General features: G+C 42.7%; 1 protein-coding gene across 1 annotated transcript in view; it reads right to left on the bottom strand.

The window, feature by feature from the left end:
- Positions 1–2,654: 2,654 nt before the first annotated feature.
- CNKSR3 (CNKSR family member 3) overlaps positions 2,655–21,274 on the bottom strand; it is an 86,408-nt gene continuing 67,788 nt past the window's right edge. The window contains exons 7-13 of the mRNA XM_046669266.1: positions 19,990–20,049; positions 15,705–15,773; positions 15,294–15,440; positions 10,367–10,491; positions 7,300–7,508; positions 6,699–6,788; positions 2,655–4,016 (exon numbers count right to left, since the gene is read on the bottom strand). Coding sequence (XP_046525222.1) covers positions 3,718–4,016; positions 6,699–6,788; positions 7,300–7,508; positions 10,367–10,491; positions 15,294–15,440; positions 15,705–15,773; positions 19,990–20,049 — 999 coding nt within the window. The 3' untranslated portion in view covers positions 2,655–3,717. The remainder of the gene's footprint in view (positions 4,017–6,698; positions 6,789–7,299; positions 7,509–10,366; positions 10,492–15,293; positions 15,441–15,704; positions 15,774–19,989; positions 20,050–21,274) is intronic.

The raw sequence follows: 21,274 nt of genomic DNA, 5'->3' as shown, positions 1-21,274 counted from the left end.
CAGAGGGATGGTACTGCCCCCTAGAGGCAGTTTTGGAAATGTGCGGGCTTACGAAGTGCCAGCAATGGGGAGGGTGCATGTAACAGGCGGAGGAGTTTGGATGCTACACAAGCCCTACGAGTTCGACCCCTCTCAGCTAAGAACTGACCCCGCTCAGCACAACTTTCAGTTGCCCCACCAAATGTTCATGGAGATGGAAACCCACTTTAGAATTATCTGAGGCTATAATTTTATTTTACATATAAACACACAGGGAATTTTTAGCCCGGTTTTAATATACATTGGCTTTTTCAGGAACGCAGTTATTCTATAAATCGAAGGAAGCCTGTACAGTAAAGTGATTATGAGCAAGGATGCCAAAGCTAGATTGTTTCGATTTTAATCCCAGCTCTGCCAGCATCAGCTGCGAATACTTGGAAACTTCCTCATGTAAAATGGGAATGACAGTGGCATCCACCTCATAAAGTTGTTAGGTGAGTATTTAGAACAATGCCAGGCATCCAGCAAGCATTGTATGTGTGTCGCTGTTGGAGACCTCTGCTTGGTCTGGAACACTGGCCACATTTTAGAAAAGCATATTGCCAACATCAATCCTGCTCCTGGTGTTGAGTTGCCAATATGGCCGGACCGCCCTGGTCTGCACTTGCAGCTGCCACATACCTGGTGATGTTATATACAGACGCAAGTATGTGCCGTGTTATTTCATTGCATCTTGTAATATAATCATCCTAGAGGATTTACATATTAAAACAGTTATTTCATTATGAAATATTTGTATTTGTTTATATTCCACTTAGGACATTATATTGATGTGTACGTATAGAGGTCAGTTATATTACCCGTTAATTTCATTTGGGAACAGTAAATGGGGGTGATGCTTTTATGTGTGAAGGTAGTTTTTATCATCCATGACTTTCATTTAATAATTGTAGTGATGTTATAGAATATTTTTTATAAAAAGTGGTGTGTGTTGAGTTGGGTCTGGTAGGGTTAAAAAAGAACCACTGTTTTAAAGTATCGAATCAAAAAGCGTCATTCTGCATCTTCGTACGTTAACAGATGTCCACCATTAAACCTGGATTGCTCTTGAGACAAGCAGTTTCCATTAATTTCTAAGAAATTAGTATGAAAGTACTGTTTATATATCTCAACAGGAGAAATATATACGAACTTTTTTTAGCAGCAATCTCTCTCTCAAACACAATTCAGGAGAAAACTCCAAATAAAAATAAAAATGAAGCTGGGGAGGGGCTGGCCCCGTGGCCGAGTGGTTAAGTTCGCGCGCTCCGCTGCAGGCGGCCCAGTGTTTCGTCGGTTCGAATCCTGGGCGCGGACATGGCACTGCTCGTCAGACCACGCTGAGGCAGCGTCCCACATGCCACAACTAGAGGAACCCACAACGAAGAATACACAACTACGTACCGGGGGGCTTTGGGGAGAAAAAGGAAAAAATAAAATCTTTAAAAAAAAAAAAATGAAGCTGGGGAGGCTGACTGAAGAGAGAGGACTCAGAAATCTCTCTGGTCTTCTTTTAGGGCTTCAGGGAACAGAGTCTAAAAAACACTCATCTAATACAGTAATTTAAGCTGGGCACTGCCTATAGTTAGGACTGGCTGCTGAAAATTCATTTTGAGGACGCTCATTTGATCACAAGTGGCATTTTCTCCATAGAAAAGGGGCTAACCTTCAGCTAAGACCTCCAAAGCTGTTTAACTCATTATTCAGCTGAACTGCAGCCCTCAGAGTCCCCCCGCCCCCCAGCCAGGGAGTGAGAGGAAGTGTTGCCACCCCATTTTCTGGGCATAAAGCCAGCTCACACTAACAGTAAAATGGGCCTGGCTGGCGCGCCTCCTTTTCCATAGCCCCCTCCCAGTCACCAGGACCCTATTACCAGAGCTCCCCGCCCCCACGCTCTGCCCTTATGTTGTGTCCTTCAGCACCCAATGAATCACACTTTCCCACCCTCTCTACCCATTTGCCAAACTCCTTTCCGTCCCCCACGAAACACCCACGTCTTCTCTGCAGTTCCTTAGAGACTGAAAGGAACCCATACATGAGGGTTCCTAGTTCCTTTAAGCCCAGCAGAGGCATCTGAAAGGGCAGATGTGTGCTAACTCTAGGGAATCTCCAATTCATTGAATTTCAAGTCAGTTTAGCAAAGTAAACAATCCCGGGGGGAGGGGGAGGATATTTTTGAGTAGGGGACACCAGCTCTGCCTAGGAATACACCTCAGAAAATTCCCCGAATGTAATTTTACTTTCCACGCACTTCCTCAATGTCCCTGTTTCTAATCCATAAAATCCCAAAATGTTTGGGAGGGTTTATTTTTGCTTTTATTTTTTTTGGTGAAGAAGATTGCCCCTGAGCTCACATCTGTGCCAATCTTCCTCTATTTTGTATATGGGACACCACCGAAGCATGGTTTGATGAGCAGTGTGTGTGTTCGTACCTGGGATCTGAACCTGTGAACCCTGGGCCACGGAAGCAGAGCACATGAATTAACCACTGCGCCACCTGACACACCCCTATTTTGCTTTTTAATTAAGTGGCCCATGGTGGCCACTTGTGAATCTGAAAACACTTTGAACACTCTTTTTCATTAGCTTTGTCAGTGACGCAAAACAGAAATATTTCAATTACATGTGACTAGGAGTAAGAAAAATATACAACTATATTTAAAACACTTAAATTAACAAGATAGCACTTTTCCATTCTAACAAAATATCATACATTCAGTTTAAACAGGAGTTAATATCCAGACACGCTTATCCAAAATAGCTGATGCTAGTTGAAAATTAGTGACCATGAGACTTTCCGAGAAATTTCTAATTAGCAAAATGTGTACAATTTTAAAGAACTGTCCATTCTTTTCTGGAAGATAGACATTGAACAGGTCAAAATGCAAAACTGATGTATCTCTCACAAACCTAAGTATTGTTGCTTCATCTTTCTGAATGATACTTTGGCTGTCAGCAAATCTTATAAATCTTTCTTTCTCCTTAAAGATAATAATATATAACGATAACAACGACACCCCTCACAAATAACCATAAACTTCTTGGTGTGTAACAAGCCCTATCTAAATGTGTCCCTGTGTTTCTGTATTAACTGACCTATACTGAGAGATCATTATGAAAAGGGGATTAACCAAGTGTAACAGGCCTACACGTAAACCTTTGCTTTGAAAGAATATCAGACACTTGCCACATCTTACTTCAAAGTCAAAGCTGCTACACTTACAAATACGGTATATAGCTTGAAAAATCAAAACAAAAAATGTTTTCTCCACTAGCTTTTTCAGGTGAAGAAGTTGGACCACAAACCAACACATCTGTGTGACAATGGCCACCAATTTTAGTCCCACTCCCAAAAACAAACAATGCCCCAGTTCCTTCTAATGACCAAAACATTCCTGGCGAGGCTCCAGTTTACAGAGTGAGTGTGTCTCTGTGTTCCGACCCTAAGGAAGCAAGAAAAGCAGACTCTACCCATTTCTCTCCTCCTGTCTCCACAAACCAGCATCTCAGATCCTCTGGATTTGTTCCCATTCATTTACTTCAAAATTCCAAGAAAGGCAGTAAGCAACTTTCAAAACAAAAAATGAAATCGTATAAGGTCGCTACATAATACTGTGGGTGAAATCAGAGCAGGTCGTCAGCTGAAGGAGCAAGGCACTTGGTAGCAGGAGCCACTGAGGAGTCCAGGAAGGGCCGGGCTCAGTGAGTCAACAGTTTCAGGCGAGTAAACCAGCTGACCAGCAGGGACGGCTCTGTAGAAGAGGACTTGGCTGCGGAGGAGCCGGCTTTCTTTTTGGTCCCTTCCTCCTGGAATGGAATCGTGGCGCTGCTATGGAGATCTGAACTGATGTAGCACCTGCTCCCTCGGATGTAGTCTGCGCCTCGGACCAGCTGCCTCTCCGGCGTGGGTCTTGAGAAACGGTAGGGAGGAGAGGCGCTTTCTTCGATGATCGGAGGGATCCGCTCATTGCTGAAATACCGGCAAAGGGCGTCCTCACCTGTTTGCAGACAAAGCCCACGAGTGCATTAAAATAACCCGTCCACTGCCCACTGCTGTTCAGCGGCCCGCAGCCTGCTCAGACTTCTGACGCCCTCTGAAAGTGGGTAACACACCCTGCCCTCCTCCCTGGGAGGGGCTACAGGGCCTCGAAGATGGCCAGGCCCACCCCACTGGTGTTAGAAAGCAGAAATGGTAGAGGTTCATCATACTTCAGGTTGCTTTCACACCTAAGAGGTAACGAAGGGCAGAACAGATTCACAGCATGCTGGCGCTTCCTTAGCAGTGTCAGAATTTTCATAATTTCACTTGAAATCAAAAGACAAAGAGAGAAAGCCACATAATTCTATCACTCCTTCCCCATCTGTCCATGATCTATGCAGGCAGCATGTCAAACATACTTCTAGAACAGTGGTCCTTATCCTGGAGCATCCCTAAGGAGCATTTAAAAAGGTGGGGGCACCTTTAAGTGTCATCCTGAATGAAAGCCAGGCTCTATTCACCTTTAATGGATGAGGTTCAAAGATTTTAGTGCTCTGCAATGCTCGGGACGTTTCCAAACAAGGAAGAATGACCCCACCCTAAACGTCAGTAGATTCTTTGGGATGAGGGGGGTGCTGTTTAAGAAACAGAATAGAAATTTAAAATGCAGGGCACTTTGGCAACACATAACATTCTTTTGATTCAGAAATTCCACTCCTAAAAATGCGTGAAGATCTACATACAAGGATGCTTTCTGGAGCACTATTTATAATTGGGGAGGGGGGGACAGAAAATAAATGTCCAACAACATAGCAGACTGAATCAATAGATGCTATCGTCATTAAGATGGATGACTAACGCAGCTATTTAAAAAAAAATGTTCCAGATAACATTCACCTTACATAGTATTATTGAACATCTATTTCTTCCATTTTGCACATTTTTTCCAAGTGTCTAATAAGTAAATATAGCAATAACTGGAAGATACACAAAAATTCAGAGTAATTATTTCTAGGTTGGGGAAGCAGATTACAGTTGAGTCTTATTTTCTTGTACTTTCTAGATGTTTTTAAACTACTTGTTTCGCTTTTGTAATCAAATTGAAAAAGTTACTTTTAAAAAGTTCTCATTGTCAAAACGCGACATATCATACAAGTCTGTATATGAAACATCCAGAATAGGCAAATCCACAGAGACAGAAAGTAGATTAGTGGCTGCCAGGGACCGAAGGAGGAGGGAATGTGGACTGACAGCTAATGGGTCTGGGGTTTCTTTTTTTTTTTTTTTAAAGCTGAGTATTTTTTTTTAAGATTTTTTTATTTTTTCCCTTAAGCCCCCCGGTACATAGTTGTGTATTCTTTGTTGTGGGTTCTTCTAGTTGTGGCATGTGGGACGCTGCCTCAGCGTGGTCTGATGAGCAGTGCCATGTCCGCGCCCAGGATTCGAACTAACGAAACACTTGGCCGCCTGCAGCGCAGCGCGCGAACTTAACCACTCGGCCACGGGGCCAGCCCCTGGGGTTTCTTTTTGATGTGATAAAATGTTCTGGAATTAGATAGTGGTGATGGATGCACAACTCTATGAATGTACCAGAAACCACTAAACTGTACACTTTAAAGGATGAGCATTTATGGTATGTGAGTTATACCTCAATAAAGCTGTTTTTTTTTAAGTGCCCATTGTGAGGAAACCTTTCATTCTAAAATGACCACAGAAGAAAAATGTGGAAGGTGAGATAGGGCATCCAGTATTTTCTTCATATCTCGATTTCACGTTCCTTACCCCCACCCCCAACTCTTAACATATGAAGGAAATAAAAGGCTACATGGACGCTCAAAAGGCTAAAAGAATGGCAATGAAGACACTGACATTTCTAAATCTAAACAAAGGACAGCCCTGCCACCTGCTGACTGCTCCAGAAATTTTCACATGTCAACTAAGGGTATCTTGGACCTTAGCCAGGTGTCCTCTTCCTTTTCCTCATTGGCATAATCCAGGTGGTAGGGGTGTTTGGATGACAAACTTGACCCAGTCCCGGGGAGATGGCAGGGGTTGATTGCTTTGGAAGTTGGGCCTCCAAAATTTATTTCTTCTTCCTTTTACTACCTAAGGTCTCCTGTACTCTAACTTTCTCTGTTTTAGCACTGCAAAAGCAATGTTATATTGTCCTGCCAGCATCGATAATCAAATATGATCTGGCAAAAAATAAGAATATTTATAAACATTTCCCTCAAGACGAGGGTAATAACTACTAACTTTAATAGCAAAGTGAATTAAATACAAATTTCTTTTCCCATAGCAATTACTCTCTAACACAAGAAGGATATGGGACCAAAACAATCCATGTCTGTTCATCAAAAATCAGACTCCAATAATAATAGTCAGAAAATTTAGGAGGAGATTGAATAATGTATCTCTACTTGTTTAGAAATTGGACCATCAGTGTCTACAGCCTTTTAAAAACACACAATACTAATGAGGACATTTATGATCACTAACTAGGACTATATAATTCTGCTATTCTAGAAATAGGGGGGACCTTAGAGATCTTCAGCATTCCTGACTTTATAAATGAGAAGATGGGACTCAGACAGACTGAGGCCTCTATCCAGTTATTGCAATACATTTAGGAATAGGGCTGAAAGTAAGGCCTGGGTCTTTTGACTCCCTATTTGGAGCTATTTGCTTAAGTTAATCTCACCTTTCCTCCCATGACCTCGAGGTCTTGCAAAAGGGTCCACAATCCCCATCCAGCTCCCATCCGCAGGCATGGACAGAGGCCGGGGCTTGCCTTCAGAGAGAGGGGAAGGAAAGCGACAAGTCGACAGGGATTTTGGACATTAGCGAATCCTCCCCTTTAGTTATAACTTAGGAAACCCTCCCCCTTCTGCCACCACCAATATGACAATCCCTTAAGCATAAGCAAGAACATATTTTAAAACCAGGAAAGTATTTTAAGGCATCGTCTTTCCAAAGCAAGCAATGAGGGCAGGGGCGTTCTGAACTTGTGTCTGCGGGTATACAGAGCAGAGCAACTCCAAGTTAGAACCCAGGCACTGAAAGTTAAAACTGTAACATGATCTCACCCCGCTGGGCTTTGATGCCAGGCAGAGTGATGACTCAACAAGGCTGTGCTTCAGAGACGCAGAAAGGTCTCATACTTAGAATTTCATTGAGGTTTATGTTTTCCTCGGATTACCCGTAAAGTATGCCAAATTCATCCAACAGTTCCAAAAAAGTTAGGGGGTGGGGAAGAGAAGAAAAAGCCAACGGCAGAACAAAACAAATACTCGGAAACGTACCATAAGATGGTGTTTTCTCTCTCATTTTTGTGGGCAGAACATTGCTTTCCACCGAATACCCAGGCAACTGATCCGAGTCAGCGATGGTAAATCTGCGTCTTCGGCTTTCCTGGTCCAAGAAGGAATTGGGGGACTCTGAACCCTTAGGACCCGGCAACGGCTGTTTACACTTACTGAATCCTCCATAAAGAAAACTTCCGTTCTCATCCCTGGAAGATGATGGGTGATAATTAAGTTGTTCTCAAAGCTCCTCTCATCTGAGGAAGCAGAGACTTACTGCCTCCTGCACACATGAGAAAATTTAAATCCTCCTCTTTCACGGGAGGAAAAAGCATGACTTTTTCAATCCCAGTTGCCCCTCAAATACATAGAGATCCTGTTAAATGAGAATAGATGCCATGATCCTATGAAATAAGAGAAAATGAAATTTTTTTTATAGAGGTCTAAATGGTACAAATATACTTTTGAAAAGATAGCTCTATTTTCCCTGTACCTCTGTCCCATAATTGAATCTCCTATTTACTACAGGAATTACAAGGTAAGGTATGTTCCCTCGAACCATTTTTCTCATGCCAAGAGTAATGTCATTGCAAAGATCCAGCCAAGAAGACACCTGACGTGTAATGGAGTTGTTAGATTTGAAAGTTACATCAAAAAATACAAAGGGGCCTTTATAGTACCCCACGGAGAGTGTCTGATTTCTGAACTAAGTATGGAAACCAGCCAAAGTCGGATCACTGAGTCCAACTTAACTCTACCTAAATGTCAGCTCACAATACAACTTAATTTTAGTTGAGTCCAAGTTACTGGCTGGTTAAATTTTTTGCATTTAGTAAATTCCATTAGGTAATCACTGCAAAAACTACAGAATCAACTGAGTCCAAAAATAATCTAATCACCCTTGTCTACTGGTATTCCCAGTAAGCCTGCTGTCTGCACACCCCTTGGCCCCATGAATCTGTCTCCTACATTTTAAGTCTGGCATATAACTTCCCAGTTCACAAAGTTTTCATGACTCCCAACTTTTTCTCTGTAACCATTTTCAGTTTTGTTCCTCAGAAAATATTCATAGAGATGAGACTGGTGGTTACCAGAGGGGAAGGGGGGTGCAGGGAGGGCCAAGCACTAAAAGGGCACGTGTGCATGGTGATGGATGGTAATTAGTCTTTGGGTGGTGAACACGATGTAGTCTACACGGAAATCAAAATATAATGATGTTCACCCGAAATTTATATAATATTAGAAACCAATGTTACCTCAAGCAAAAAATGATGGGTGTGTACCGTCATTAGTGATGGGTGTGGACGTGTGTGCGCATGTGTCTCCCCTAAGAAGATTAAAAGCCTCAGGTCCCCTACTCCCTCACTGTGTACACATCCTTTTTCTTACCACTGCACCTGTGACCCCTCACTCAGACCCACACAAGAATATTCAGGGTTCAGGAGTTGGGAGGGTCCTCCCTACAATGTCTGATAGAATAATCCAGACACTGGTCATCAGTGAAACTCGTATTGTTCATGTGTAGGGGCAACAACTCCCTGTAGCTTTAGACAAACTTAGGACCCCGTGGCCACAGGACTCTGGTCTGTGAATACAAGGAAGAGTCTTGTCCGCCAACCAGAAGGCCTCTGAGCTCCTAAGGCAACTGCTCTACCTGCCGCAATCAGTTCTGGGCAAACCAAGACTCAAGGGAGAGGAAAATGACTGTAATTCTTCCTTGTGCCCAGGGGAGAAACACAACAGAAGCAAACAGCTCAGCTTAGCACAAAAACAAACAAATAAAAAACTCCAAAGTAAAACATCACAGTAAGTTCAGCTCAGACTTTGTCTTATGAAATATTATAACATAATTACATATTTCTCAGTTTATTCCTGAACGGCTGACCAAGACATTGGCCATTCTCTTGGGGCAAGAACCATGTCTGTTTTATGTAAGGTGGTAACTCAGGCCCGATGCTCAATAAGTATGTTGAATAAATGAGTGAGATTCTCTAGTTTTACCAGCATATGTAAATATGTAAATTGATATAAATAAGCCTTTATTTCAGACCTAAATTATCCCCTAGAGAACATCTAATATGTCCATCTTATTGCACCATATAACGTTTAAGCAAGCCATTAAGAAAGCAATGATCTTTAAGACTTTACAAGAGACACACACACATGCAAATATAGTGTCCACACCCACATTCACATATTTTTTTAAGTTCTGTGAAGAACACATCTCTCTCAGCAAAATAAAGCTGTACCTTTAACCTCACAGAAATAGTTATTATCTTCCTTCCCAAAGATGAATTTGCCATGTCACTAATAAAACTTCAGCTTCAGGGACCCCCAAACAGCCCCTTGAGAGGCCCGAGGAGGAGTCCAAACCATGCATGCCAAGAGCACATGCCTTCATAAACGGCCCTCCCCCACCAAACTGTGCAGCCTCAAGACCCATTGAACCTACACTTTTCCCTAAAGGATCACATTCTTCCACCCAGTTTTATTGAGATATAATTGACATATAACACTGTATTAATTTTAGGTGTAAAACATAATGCCTTATGTATGTCCACTCAGCCCTCTGTATCCATCGTCCTAAGCCATTTGACACAAGGACTTGAGCATCCGTGGATTTGGTTATGGAGGGGGTTCCTGGACCCAATCCCCTGCAGATGCTGAGGGACTGTATGGAGAAATGATCACCACGGTAAGTGTAGTTAACACCCATCACCACAGATAGTTAGAAATTCTTTCCTCCCCCGTAGTGAGAACATTTAAGATCTACACTCTTAGCAACTGTCAAAATATACAATATAGTATTGCTAACAGTAGTCACCATGCTGTACGTTACACCCCAAGACTTATTTTTTAACTGGAATTTTGTATCTTTTGACCACCTTCAACCTTTCCCCCCAACTGCCACCCCAGGATCACACTTCTTAACAGAAATTTCAAGACTCAGCCCTGTCACACTGGAGTTTAGCGACCTGTCCTCTCAAGATCCTCGTGGTCTTCACACCGCCACTTAGAATCTCCATGCTCAGGAGACGTGCACATCACGGAAAGGACAAGGACGTACCGGGGAGAGTAGGGAACGGCCGGTGGAGGAGGAATATAAAGATCCAGGATGGCTGGCTTCTCCTTCTTCAGCGAGGTATCCATAGTGCTTTCAGGGGACTGGGTTGTCGTGGGTGGAGGTGAGGTCTGAAATAGGCAAAAGGGTGAAGGTTGAATTGAAGATTATTCTTCGTACACGCTTCCTCCTCCCCAAAACCAACACCGGCCCCTGTGGAAACAGGGAATGAGGTCATTCACGTGTTTACAGCTACGAGCCACAATCAACTGCATTCTTCTTTGAGACATTCAGAATTCCCTGGGAGTTCTGAAAGACTAGATGCACAGTGGGAAGCAGAGGCTCGGGAGCCAGCTGCCCGGGTTAGAATTCTAGCTCTAAGACAATCACTTAAACACCTGTGCCTCAGTTTCCTCCTCTGAAAAACAGCCACACTGACACTACCTCTTGCATAGGGTTGCAGTGAGGATTAAATGAGTTCATTCATACAAATCACTAACAATGCTTCCACTGACTAGGAGTGTGGGCTCAGACTGTCTGGGTGCCACCCTGGTGCTACCTCTTATTAGCTGTGTATCCCTGGGCAAATTACTTAACTTCTCTGTGTCTCATCTATAAAATGGGAACAAATGGGGACAAGAATAGTACCCACACAGGGTAGCTGTGAGAATTAAGTGATATAATACATGTAACTGGCTTAGCACATTGCTTGTCACACAGTAAGTGCGCAACCCTTGTGCTGTTTAATTTAGTATGATAGACATACACACAGACATATGAGTTAAATTTTAAATCCACACAGCTTCACTTTAATTATGTCATTGGTCTCCAAGAACCTGTTTTTTAAAATCTTGTGTAAGAACTTCAATCTTCTCTCTTTTACAGTCTAACAACAACGGTCAGTGTTTTCTGGTTGGGACAGGAACAGCAAGGAAATCGGAGTCAAGGCACGAAGATGCTCGGTGAAATGGAGGCACCACATGAGAACTGTGCTCGGGCCTGGATGGACATAGAAAGGTACCTCAAACCCTATCTAGCCCAGACGGTGATGCAAGACCCTTAAGGCTCCCCGAAGTAAGACTGTGAACGAGATCTAAGGACTCAAAGGACTGGGATAGCCAGTGTTCACAGTGACAGCCCCGTTTCTGGGGGAGACCCCAAGGCACAGAGAAACATAATCCCCATATCCTGGATGTTGGCCACTATCGTACAGTCTGTCAACTCTAGTCAATACGTAATTGATGAACATCTCAATCTGCCAATCTTAGACGGTGTCTGAAGCACGGGGCCAGGATCCAGGCCCTCGACAAGTAGAAGCCAAAGTGAATTGAAACATTTACACAGAACAGGAATTCTCCAAAAGCAACACTGATGACTACTTCTGCACCAATAATCCTCATTTACCAGGACTGTGGCCTAAAAACAGAACGTGGAACACCTTTTTGTGACAGGACAACTCTAATGATGTTGACAAGAATTAAAGGAGAGGTGGGCACCCAGGCACAAAGGACCCTGAAGAATGAGACACAGAGCAACGCCCAGGTAGGGAGCTGAGAACGTCTGCGGAGTACTGGTCGACCAGAGTTTATATTCTGAAAATATCCCGACGCATCGCGAGAACAGTTGGTAGCTAAACTGTAAAACGACCTCTGCATTTTGATGGTGGTTCTCTCCCTGGGTCAGAAGCAAAGTTCGGTGTCTCATCTCTCACCATCACCTCTTGCCCAAACTTCAGTTAGTGGAACTCGGCAGGAAGGCAGACAAAACTGGAAAAGACGAACTTGTGTCCCTTCCTGAGTTTCCAGGGGTCAAGGCACTAACTCTAGCCTGTGCTTTGAAATAATTTTCACTTACCTTCTGAACACATCTACTTGAATTTTCCTCTATCACTTCAAACTCACTGATGCCTAAAAGACCCATCATCTCTGTCTTCCAGGCGGCTCTTTCCTGATGTTCTAATTTCTGTCACCGATATCATGACTCATGTTCACAGTCACATTTCACACCTGCTTGGCTTGCCTTCCTCATCCCTTAGCACAAAGGCTTTCTAACAGTCAACACTAATAATCAGGAGGGAGGTTTAGAGGATTAAATACCATGTCTAACATCTCCTAGCTAATAAATGGCAAAGCTGGGATTGGAACTCCAGGGGTTCAACTCCAGACACCCCCTCCTAACCACTATGTGCTGTTTTGTGAGTCTTTTTGATGCTTCTTCCAAATGGCCTCTTGCATTAATATTTCACTGGAATCGCCCCTGTCACCAGCCTCACCCAAAAGAACCTCATCACCCATCATCTAGACGTGCAGCAGCTCCCACCTGGTATGTCTTGTGTCTAGACAGTGTCATGGGCTGAACTGTGACCCCCTCAAAACTCCCATGTTGAAGTCCTAACCTCCAGGACCTCGGGACGTGACTGTATTTGGTTGACTGAGTTAAGCTGAAATGAGGTCATTAGCGGTGGCCCTAATTCAGTATGACTGGTGTCCCTATAAGAAGAGGCGATTAGGACACACACACACAGGGGAAGGACCATGTCGGACAGAGGGAAAAGGTGGCGGTCTACGAGCCAAGGAGAGAGGCCTCAGAAGAAGCCAATCCTGCTGATATCTTGATCTTAGACTTCGAGCCTCCAGAACTGTGAGAAAATAAACTTTTGTTTTAGGCCCCCAGCCTGTGGGACTTTGTTATGGCAGCCCTAGCAAACTAATGCAGATATTAATGTAAAAAACCACCACCAACATGGCACCTGTAGGACGAAGGCCATGCTCCTTAGCCGGGCACTCTGTGCCATCTCAGCCCAGAAGCCCAGCTTTCTGTCCTGCCCTCTGCCCCAGGGAGAGATCTACTCACTCCTACAGTGGGCTACGGTGCCTACTCAGGGCCCCTCTGCCCGCCAGCGAACCCGCTACCACGAGTGTCACTTACTGAAAGCTCACAGCTGCCTCCTTCTCCGTTCAGCCCTCAGCTGACAGCTGCCTCTCCCGAGGACAGCTAGTGGAGCCCATCACTGTGTGGTCACACCTGTATAACATGCCAAGCCTACACTTACCTAAGACAGCACCTTGCTGGCTTCCCTTCCTTATTCTGCTTCCCTCCCTCCCTTACAAGTTTTACCTGAAGCACGTGCCCTCAAAAATCACTTTCACAAAAATCTCTGTCACAGATTCTGCTTAGGAAACCTTGTCTAAGACACCACCCTTTGCTGATGGCAGCATACCCACAGTTTGCAGGTGTGTGTCTTAAGCATTCTTGGGCCTGGTGCCGTGGCCCGGTGGTTAAAGTTCCACGCACTCTGCTTTGGCAGCGGGAGTTTGCAGGTTCAGATCCCAGGTGCAGACCTACTCCACTCACCAGCCACACTGTGGAGGTGTCCCACATATAAAAAAATAGAGGAGGATTGGCACGGATGTTAGCTCACGGCAACTCTTCCTCAGGAAGAAAAAAGGATAGCATTCTTGAGGCTGGCCCAGTGGTGTAGTGGTTGAGTTCTGTGTGCTCTGCTTTGGCAGCCCTGGTTCATGAGTTTGGATCCCAACCGTAGACCTACCCCACTCATCAAGCCATGCTGTGGTGGCATCCGACATACAAAACAGAGGAAGATTGGCACAGATGTTAGCTCAGTGCCAACCTTCCTCACCAAAAAGAGAGAATACCATTCATCTCCATGACATGGCCTCCCATCTGTCAAATCCCACCTAGCCTTCCAGGTTCCAAAGTGCTCCCACCTCCTCGAGAAGAGGTCCCTTCACCTACCCAGTCCATACCCATCTCCCCTTCTTCAGAACCATACATTTATCCCATGTACCAAGTAGCTGGCAGAGCCAGCACGCAGCAGATACTCCAACTATTGATGATGAATTAAGATCTCTCGATGTTAAGTAACACATTCTGAGAATTCCCCCAAAATTTACAAGTACACCTTATACTGAGTGACGCAAGTATAAGCAGCTGGGGGTCAATGGATATGCTCGGTTATTATTTCGGAAGTGATTTTAATTATTTGTCCCCCCTCCTTGCTCCACGCTCCACAACCTATTATTTATTTTTAACACTCTCCCCTATTAATGTACTCATGTAGGCATATTTCCAGTGTTCTATGTATCATGAAATGTCCAAATTGATAGCTTGAGACTCCTACTGTTCCTTCTACTTGAGGATGCACAATAAAATCAGTTACATATAAATTGCAAGACAGTTACATATAAATTGTAATCTCAGTCTTATAAAAGGGCATTAAAACGTCATTGCTTTTCATTTACAGTTTATGAAATAAACACTTAGGACCCACGGCATAACGAGGGGGGTTGGCCAGGGAGCATGGTCCACCCAGGTGTAGGCAATAAAGGAGTGTATTGTTGGAGAGAATTTAAATAATAAAATTCACTAAAAGTCGGTCTGCTTTGTATTATCACCCAAGACTGCCAATTCTAAACAAGGGAGTGATACAGCTCTCTGCTGGGTATTTCACTCCCACAGTCCCTACCCCTGCTGCGGTAAACCTCTGCTAAGGACTCAACCCCATGTCCCAGGTGCTCTAAGGTGAGCATTCAAACTGTACACATTTATCTAACTGTGCTTTGGAAAAGAGAGAGAAGAAAGACTAGAATGAATTTGCTGCAATGCTCATGACAGCCATTAGCCATACTTAACTCCTGAACATCTGAAACGTGGCTAGTGAGACTGGGGAACTGAACTTTTCATTTCAACTATTTAAATATTCACAAGTGGCTAGTGGCTCCCAAACTATTCAGTGCAAATCTAGAATGTATATTTTCCTATAAGTAGGATTCTGGGATAATTAGGCATATACAAACAAACTCCTGAAATCAATCACCTTCAAATTTTAATCTTGCTTTTTGGAGACATATCAGAAATTTGACATTGTTCAGGAGCGGAGAGGCCAGATGAAAGTTTGCAACTGATAAGATACCTGGACAAGAGGCGGCTTCCACCGCAGGTTTTTCAGGGGAGCAGGAGTAAAGTTGAAAGTACCCGTGGGGCGCTTCTTCAGCAGTAACACAACTCCTGAAGGATTCTCTCTCAATTTTCTCACCAGATTTTTTAGCTGCCATCCCACCTTCAAAGAAAGAAAAAGAGGAGAGGAGAGTCGCTCATGAATGAAGAAAAATGGGACCTATGAATTTCTCTCAAGGAAATCAGCTGTGAGCACAAAGGTAGGTACAAATAGGCAGATACAAATATGTTCATCTTAGCACTACTTAAAATTATGGAAAACTGGATATAAACTGCAAATTTAGAAAATTCAAGCAAAATGGCTTTGGATTTAGCTAAAAGTTCTAGAGGGAAATAGTCACTTTTAAGTCTCAACGAACAAACTCACCACAGTTTGCTGATTGACCTGAATGACTTCATCCCCAGCGTGAATCTTCTGAGATCTGTCTGCAGGAGACTATTAGAAATAAACAGAGATCTGCTTTAATTTTTAAACCTTCTACTTCTTGCTGCTTCTATTTCTTCTTCCTTCTTTCTTCTGTAGACAACGAGTAATGGAAATACAATTTTCTCAAGAAATATCACACAGTATACTTGAGTTCCCTGAGATACAGTCTTTAGAACGTGGCACATGAATACTTGCGTTATCTATTTTATTAGTGGCCTGTTATGATAGATAATCTGTCAGAACAGCTGGGTTCACCTAACCTATCAGGAAGAGGGGGACACACTGTCGACATGATGAGCTGATGAAAGCCACTGGTTCACCTGAAAAATACCTTACAGATATCCCTATCAAAACTAATCTTGTCAAAGTTGACCCACTGTTTAACATGTAAAGATCATCATGGCAACTCTGTCACCCCATTTCCTTTTAAGTAATTATTAAAACTAAATCTTATTTTTACTCAACTTCGTTTTATATGTTATCACAATGCTATTAAAATAGAAAGATGGTGGGCCGGCCCAGTGGCACAGCAGTTAAGTTCTAACCGTCCGCTTCAGTGGCCCGGGGTTCGCCAGTTCGGATCCCAGGTGTGGACCTACACATCTCTTGGCAAGCCATGCTGTGGCAGGCATCCCACATATAAAGCAGAGGAAGATGGGCATGGATGTTAGCTCAGGGCCAGTCTTCCTCAGCCAAAAGAGGAGGATTGGTGGCAGATGTTAGCTCAGGACTAATCTTCCTCAAAAATAAATAAATAAATAAAAATAAAATAAAACAGAAATCTGGTGACAAGAGAAAATGTAATTCTTTACAGAAAACGAAATTTTTTTTCATTTTCAGGTTGCATTCAAAATGAATGTGTTTTCAGTATGAGATGAAGTCCATATTTTGCTTCCCCTCAATAATACTTTGCTATAAATTTGTAAATACATACACATATACATGTTCACATATGTGTATATATCAATATATAGATGTAATTTATTTGTCAAATATTTTGCCCATAGTATTCTTACTGATTTAATCAAACTAGAACTCTTAAAGTTTAAGACATTTCAAAGGAGCAAAAGAGAAGGAAAGAATAAACCTTTGATTTCAAATTATAATCAAACGTTACCTAGGCCAGAGTGTTTTATTTGATAACTTATGTAACTGGCTGAATCTTGAAACAGATTACAACTATCCTTAAAAAAAATAGCACCTTTGAACACGGTAAGGAGGCAGCCATAAAACCCAAGACACACCTGCTGAATTTTCTCCCTCAGCTCTTGTGAGAGGTTCAACAAGAAATGAGGAGCGGCATTAAACTGCAGAAACATTCCATTTGGTTTATCTAGGTCCGACGCAAGGCATAGGTGACTGTGACAGTTATTTTAAAAAACATTTAGCCTGTCACCCTAACAACCAGCAGCGCCTCACCTCAGAGACTAGCATCCTGGGTACCACAGGGAGATGGCCTACCTCAAATCTCTTCCTCTCGAGGCACTTAAAAAAAAATGTATCAATGCTTCTCTTTGCCGTGGCATCAGATGCTTAACCCATAGTTACAGACCAATTTTGGTAAGTCTGATCATAATCAGTCTAGCCCAGTTAATCTTCCTCGGCTAGGGATTCATTTAAAGTAAGCTTCACTTTATAAATGATGGCCCTGAGGCCAAGAAGTCCCTAATTATAGATGTGGAATCTTAAAAACCAAGCCCCAGTGACCTCAATTGACTTGCCTTCCTAAGGATCCTCATGCATTCATTTCTCAAATGTCCTACCAAGTGATTAAGAGCTGAGCTTGGCAGAACACGGGTAAAGAGAGAGCTTGATACCAAAATTCTCCCTAGGGCAGTAGATCTCGCCTATCTTCACCACGAGCTGGACTACTGAAAAATGATGCTTGTTCTGGTTTGCTGCACAAGGGTGATGACCTGAAGAAGAATGCATCTATTCTTCGGAGGCTAATCTCATTCTCCCTCATCTTGGGGGTGGGAAACAGGAGTATGGATGGGATCCTGTCAAGAATCCTTTCAAGGTCTTAAACAACATCAAAAAAGAAGTCAGACAGAGAATCACTAGATACTGTTAGTCTGACCCTGGAATGATCCTGGCTTCTCAGATAACCTCCCAAAAAAATGGGCCAGAGGCCAGAGGTGGTCTACTGGCATTGTTTCAGCCTGGAGTGCAAGATAGAGGCATATGGAGACAATTCCCTTGAGAACGCCATGGGTGATTTCCATCTACTACCACCCTCCATACCAGTCTTCCATGAAAACTTTGTGACTCTGAAGTCATAATGACCTTAGGTGATAGCTGGAAAGCTGTCCTGGATCTGGCACTTTCTACTGCCATTTAAGTGTCAAATATCCAGGTTAAGCCTCTCAGAAGTGGGCTCTTACCCAACTTCCCACCCTCATGTACAAGACTTAGCAAGTGTTTAGCATATTCCAGGTACTCAGTGAACACAAGCTGAATGACTGAAAGAATGAATGACATTTTCAAATGGATTACCAGATGGAATAAGACAAGTTTTCCTTTTTTGATCTTTAACAAAATGGAAACCAACTCTCTCTGGGATGACGTCTGTACGGTCCTGTATGGGAGCACTGGGATTGACTATATCCAGGTAAACCTTGAATCCCTGACCCTTTCTTATGCTTCTGGCAGAAATTCTAGGAAATGTATCATTATATTAGATATTTCATTTGCTTCCAAAACAGCTTGTTGAGTCTCTCACTCAACACATCCTTAAAAACAAAAGGGGGGGTGGTGAAGAAGAGAAATCTGTGTGCCTTCTGGTAGTAATATTATAGTGTTCTACACGTTTATCCAAGATTGGAGAAGACCAAAGTCTGGAACCACAGAGGTTTGGCTGTTAAACAACGCCATCACCAAAGCACTTGATGGAAAACTTCAACTCCTTAAAGACTGAAATGACATTCGCCGTCCTTCTGAACCCATCCAACTCCAAAACGATGCACTCTGTGGGACACAAGTATGTTCCTGACACGGTTCAGTTGAAATACACGAAGTCTCTGACAAGGATAAGGGATGAACCGTGTAATGCGTTACGCCTTTTTTCTTTTGCACCATCTCCAGCCTCAAAGCAGAACTTCCTGTGTTGTTACTGCCTATCAAGTGACACAGTATAAAAATTCCCAGTGGTTCTCAGTATATTCTCGCTGTAATTCAGCAAAGAACGCATAAAGACACTACCATCTTCCACTCATTCGTCTGCCAGAACCACTCAATTTATTTATAATTCATTGACTGCCTTAAGCAATGTCATTTTTTTCTTACTACAAAAATCAAGTGTGTCACAAACCCTCATCAACGATCATGCCATTTTATTTTATCAAAAGACCTAGCAGCTGAAGCTCAAAATTCAACCCGTATTTCCACCAGATTAGAAAAGTAGTTACCAAATTTCTTCTGTTTTCAGGAATTATTTCCTCTTGTCTTAGTTGATTAAATAGATAATTCCACATACACGTGCTTCTTTTACACAGATCCAAGAAGCTGTTTGAACATTTTTAGCTTCATATCAATGTCATTCAAAAGCTAGCCATATCGTAGGTTGCAAAAAGAAAGCATCCAATTGGCGCTACTTTTTACAAATTCAAAACACTTTGAGGGGCTAAAGAAAAACCTTTCATGTGGCAAAATTTCCAAAGGGGAGAGAACAGTGTACAAAGTCTCTTACAGTAGAAAAAGCCCTGATTTTTCTATTCAAAGGATTAGGGGAAAAAACTAAATTTTAATATCATGCCAAATACTATGAAATACAATTCCATAAAAAGAGTCTATGTCATGCAAAAATGCCGAAATAGTTGCTTTGGTAACACATGTAAATTCCATTAAACAAACAAACCAAAAACACTCTGTTTTACACATATGGCTACCAATTCCAGTTCTTCTAAGAACGATTCTCAACAACAAAGAGATCATTATTTTTGTATTTATGGGTTAACACTCCCAGGATGTGAAAGGAATAATTAACACAGGGGCGGGGGTTAAAACTGGTCAAGGTGTTTGAATGAGAGCAATAAAGGACAATTTAAATAAGAAATTGACAACAGCTGGTGATAAGCTGTGTGCTAGCAAAAGAAATAAACAAAACAGGCACCCATGCTCTCATTACAGATAATAAAACAGCACGCACATATTTAAATGAAAACTAGAGAGATTCTGTGTGGAACTGGTTGAAACATACAACAGCTTTTAACAGACATGCACTTACGTTTTCTGTGGTTCCCGTAATCACGTGCAATCCATCGTAGGTCGATTTGATGTACATGCCCTAGAGGGAGTCACAAACCTATTAACTCATTACTCCAACATTTAGAAATATAGCTGCAAGTGAGACTTGAACTTATAAAACATTAAAGGCAGTCCTGTCAGAACAATACTCATTTTTAAGCCTCCTAAAAGATTGTGAAACAAGATCCAAAGAGCGGTGAAGGGAAACTAAAGTCGAAATACTAGTGAAAGAAATCAGAAAGGGGATCTCTTTGATATTATAATTTGTGTATCAGGCGCACAGAATTTTGCCATCACTCCAGGGACTCAGAAGGCATCTTCTCAGACCTGCTGAATCAATGAGGCATTTCAAACAAGGACTGTTCGCTCCTGACCGTCTCTTTGTCTAGTGACACAACGTATCCAGTTAAATTTGGTATTAACAATCATTGCAGGGTGACTTAGGCAAGCCGCTAACAACCCAGACCAGGACGAGTGAGCGAAGACTGCAAAGTAACACAACATCGGAAGTCAATTAGAAACACACATCCCTTAATTTTAAGGGAAGCATAAAAATAAATACGCTCCTTCCTAAAAACCCTGATAGGTAAACTCAGCGGTAAATGCCGTATCGTCGAGGAAACATTTCTGCAGTTTGACACATCAAGCATAAAAAATTTCTATTAAACTTTTATTAGATGGAGGAAGAGCGGAAAAAGTAGATTGGCCAAGGAGGAGTTGCTCACCCTGGTATCTGTATTGCAATAACACAGCTCCTCCTCAGAAATCACTTTGACTCGGACCTTGCTCTGCTCAGCAACCTGTCCCACTCTGTAATGAGAATCTCCTCAAATACGAACACCTTCCAGGTTCTCCACATTCCTCTCCTCTCCTGTTACTTTCATTCGCAGAGAAAGCAGCTTCTCCTACACACAGTACTAATCCTCTTCCCAGAGCATCAGCTTGTACAACTTTACCATCTGAAAGGACAACTCCATTTCTGCCCACTTGGAGCATTTCTCCACGTCAATACTTGACTGTAAACTCACCTCCGGGAAGTCTTCCTGTCGAATCTATTACAACCCATCATTTACTCTGACACCCGAGCAGTCTTACTATCATATTTCTTACTTAGAAACCCACTTAACTAAGAATGTGGGTTTGTCGATATTTGGCCGATTTTTGCTTTCCTATCTGAGAGAAGTGACAGCCTTGATATCTCCCCATTGCCACCTACACACTAGGCACCCGTCCCCCACCTCCTCGTCCTCATCATCATCTACACC

This window comes from Equus quagga, chromosome 8 (genome assembly GCF_021613505.1).
Source record: "Equus quagga isolate Etosha38 chromosome 8, UCLA_HA_Equagga_1.0, whole genome shotgun sequence".
In the NCBI taxonomy this organism is placed as follows: Eukaryota; Metazoa; Chordata; class Mammalia; order Perissodactyla; family Equidae; genus Equus; species Equus quagga.
This window is presented reverse-complemented; position numbering and strand designations above follow the sequence as displayed.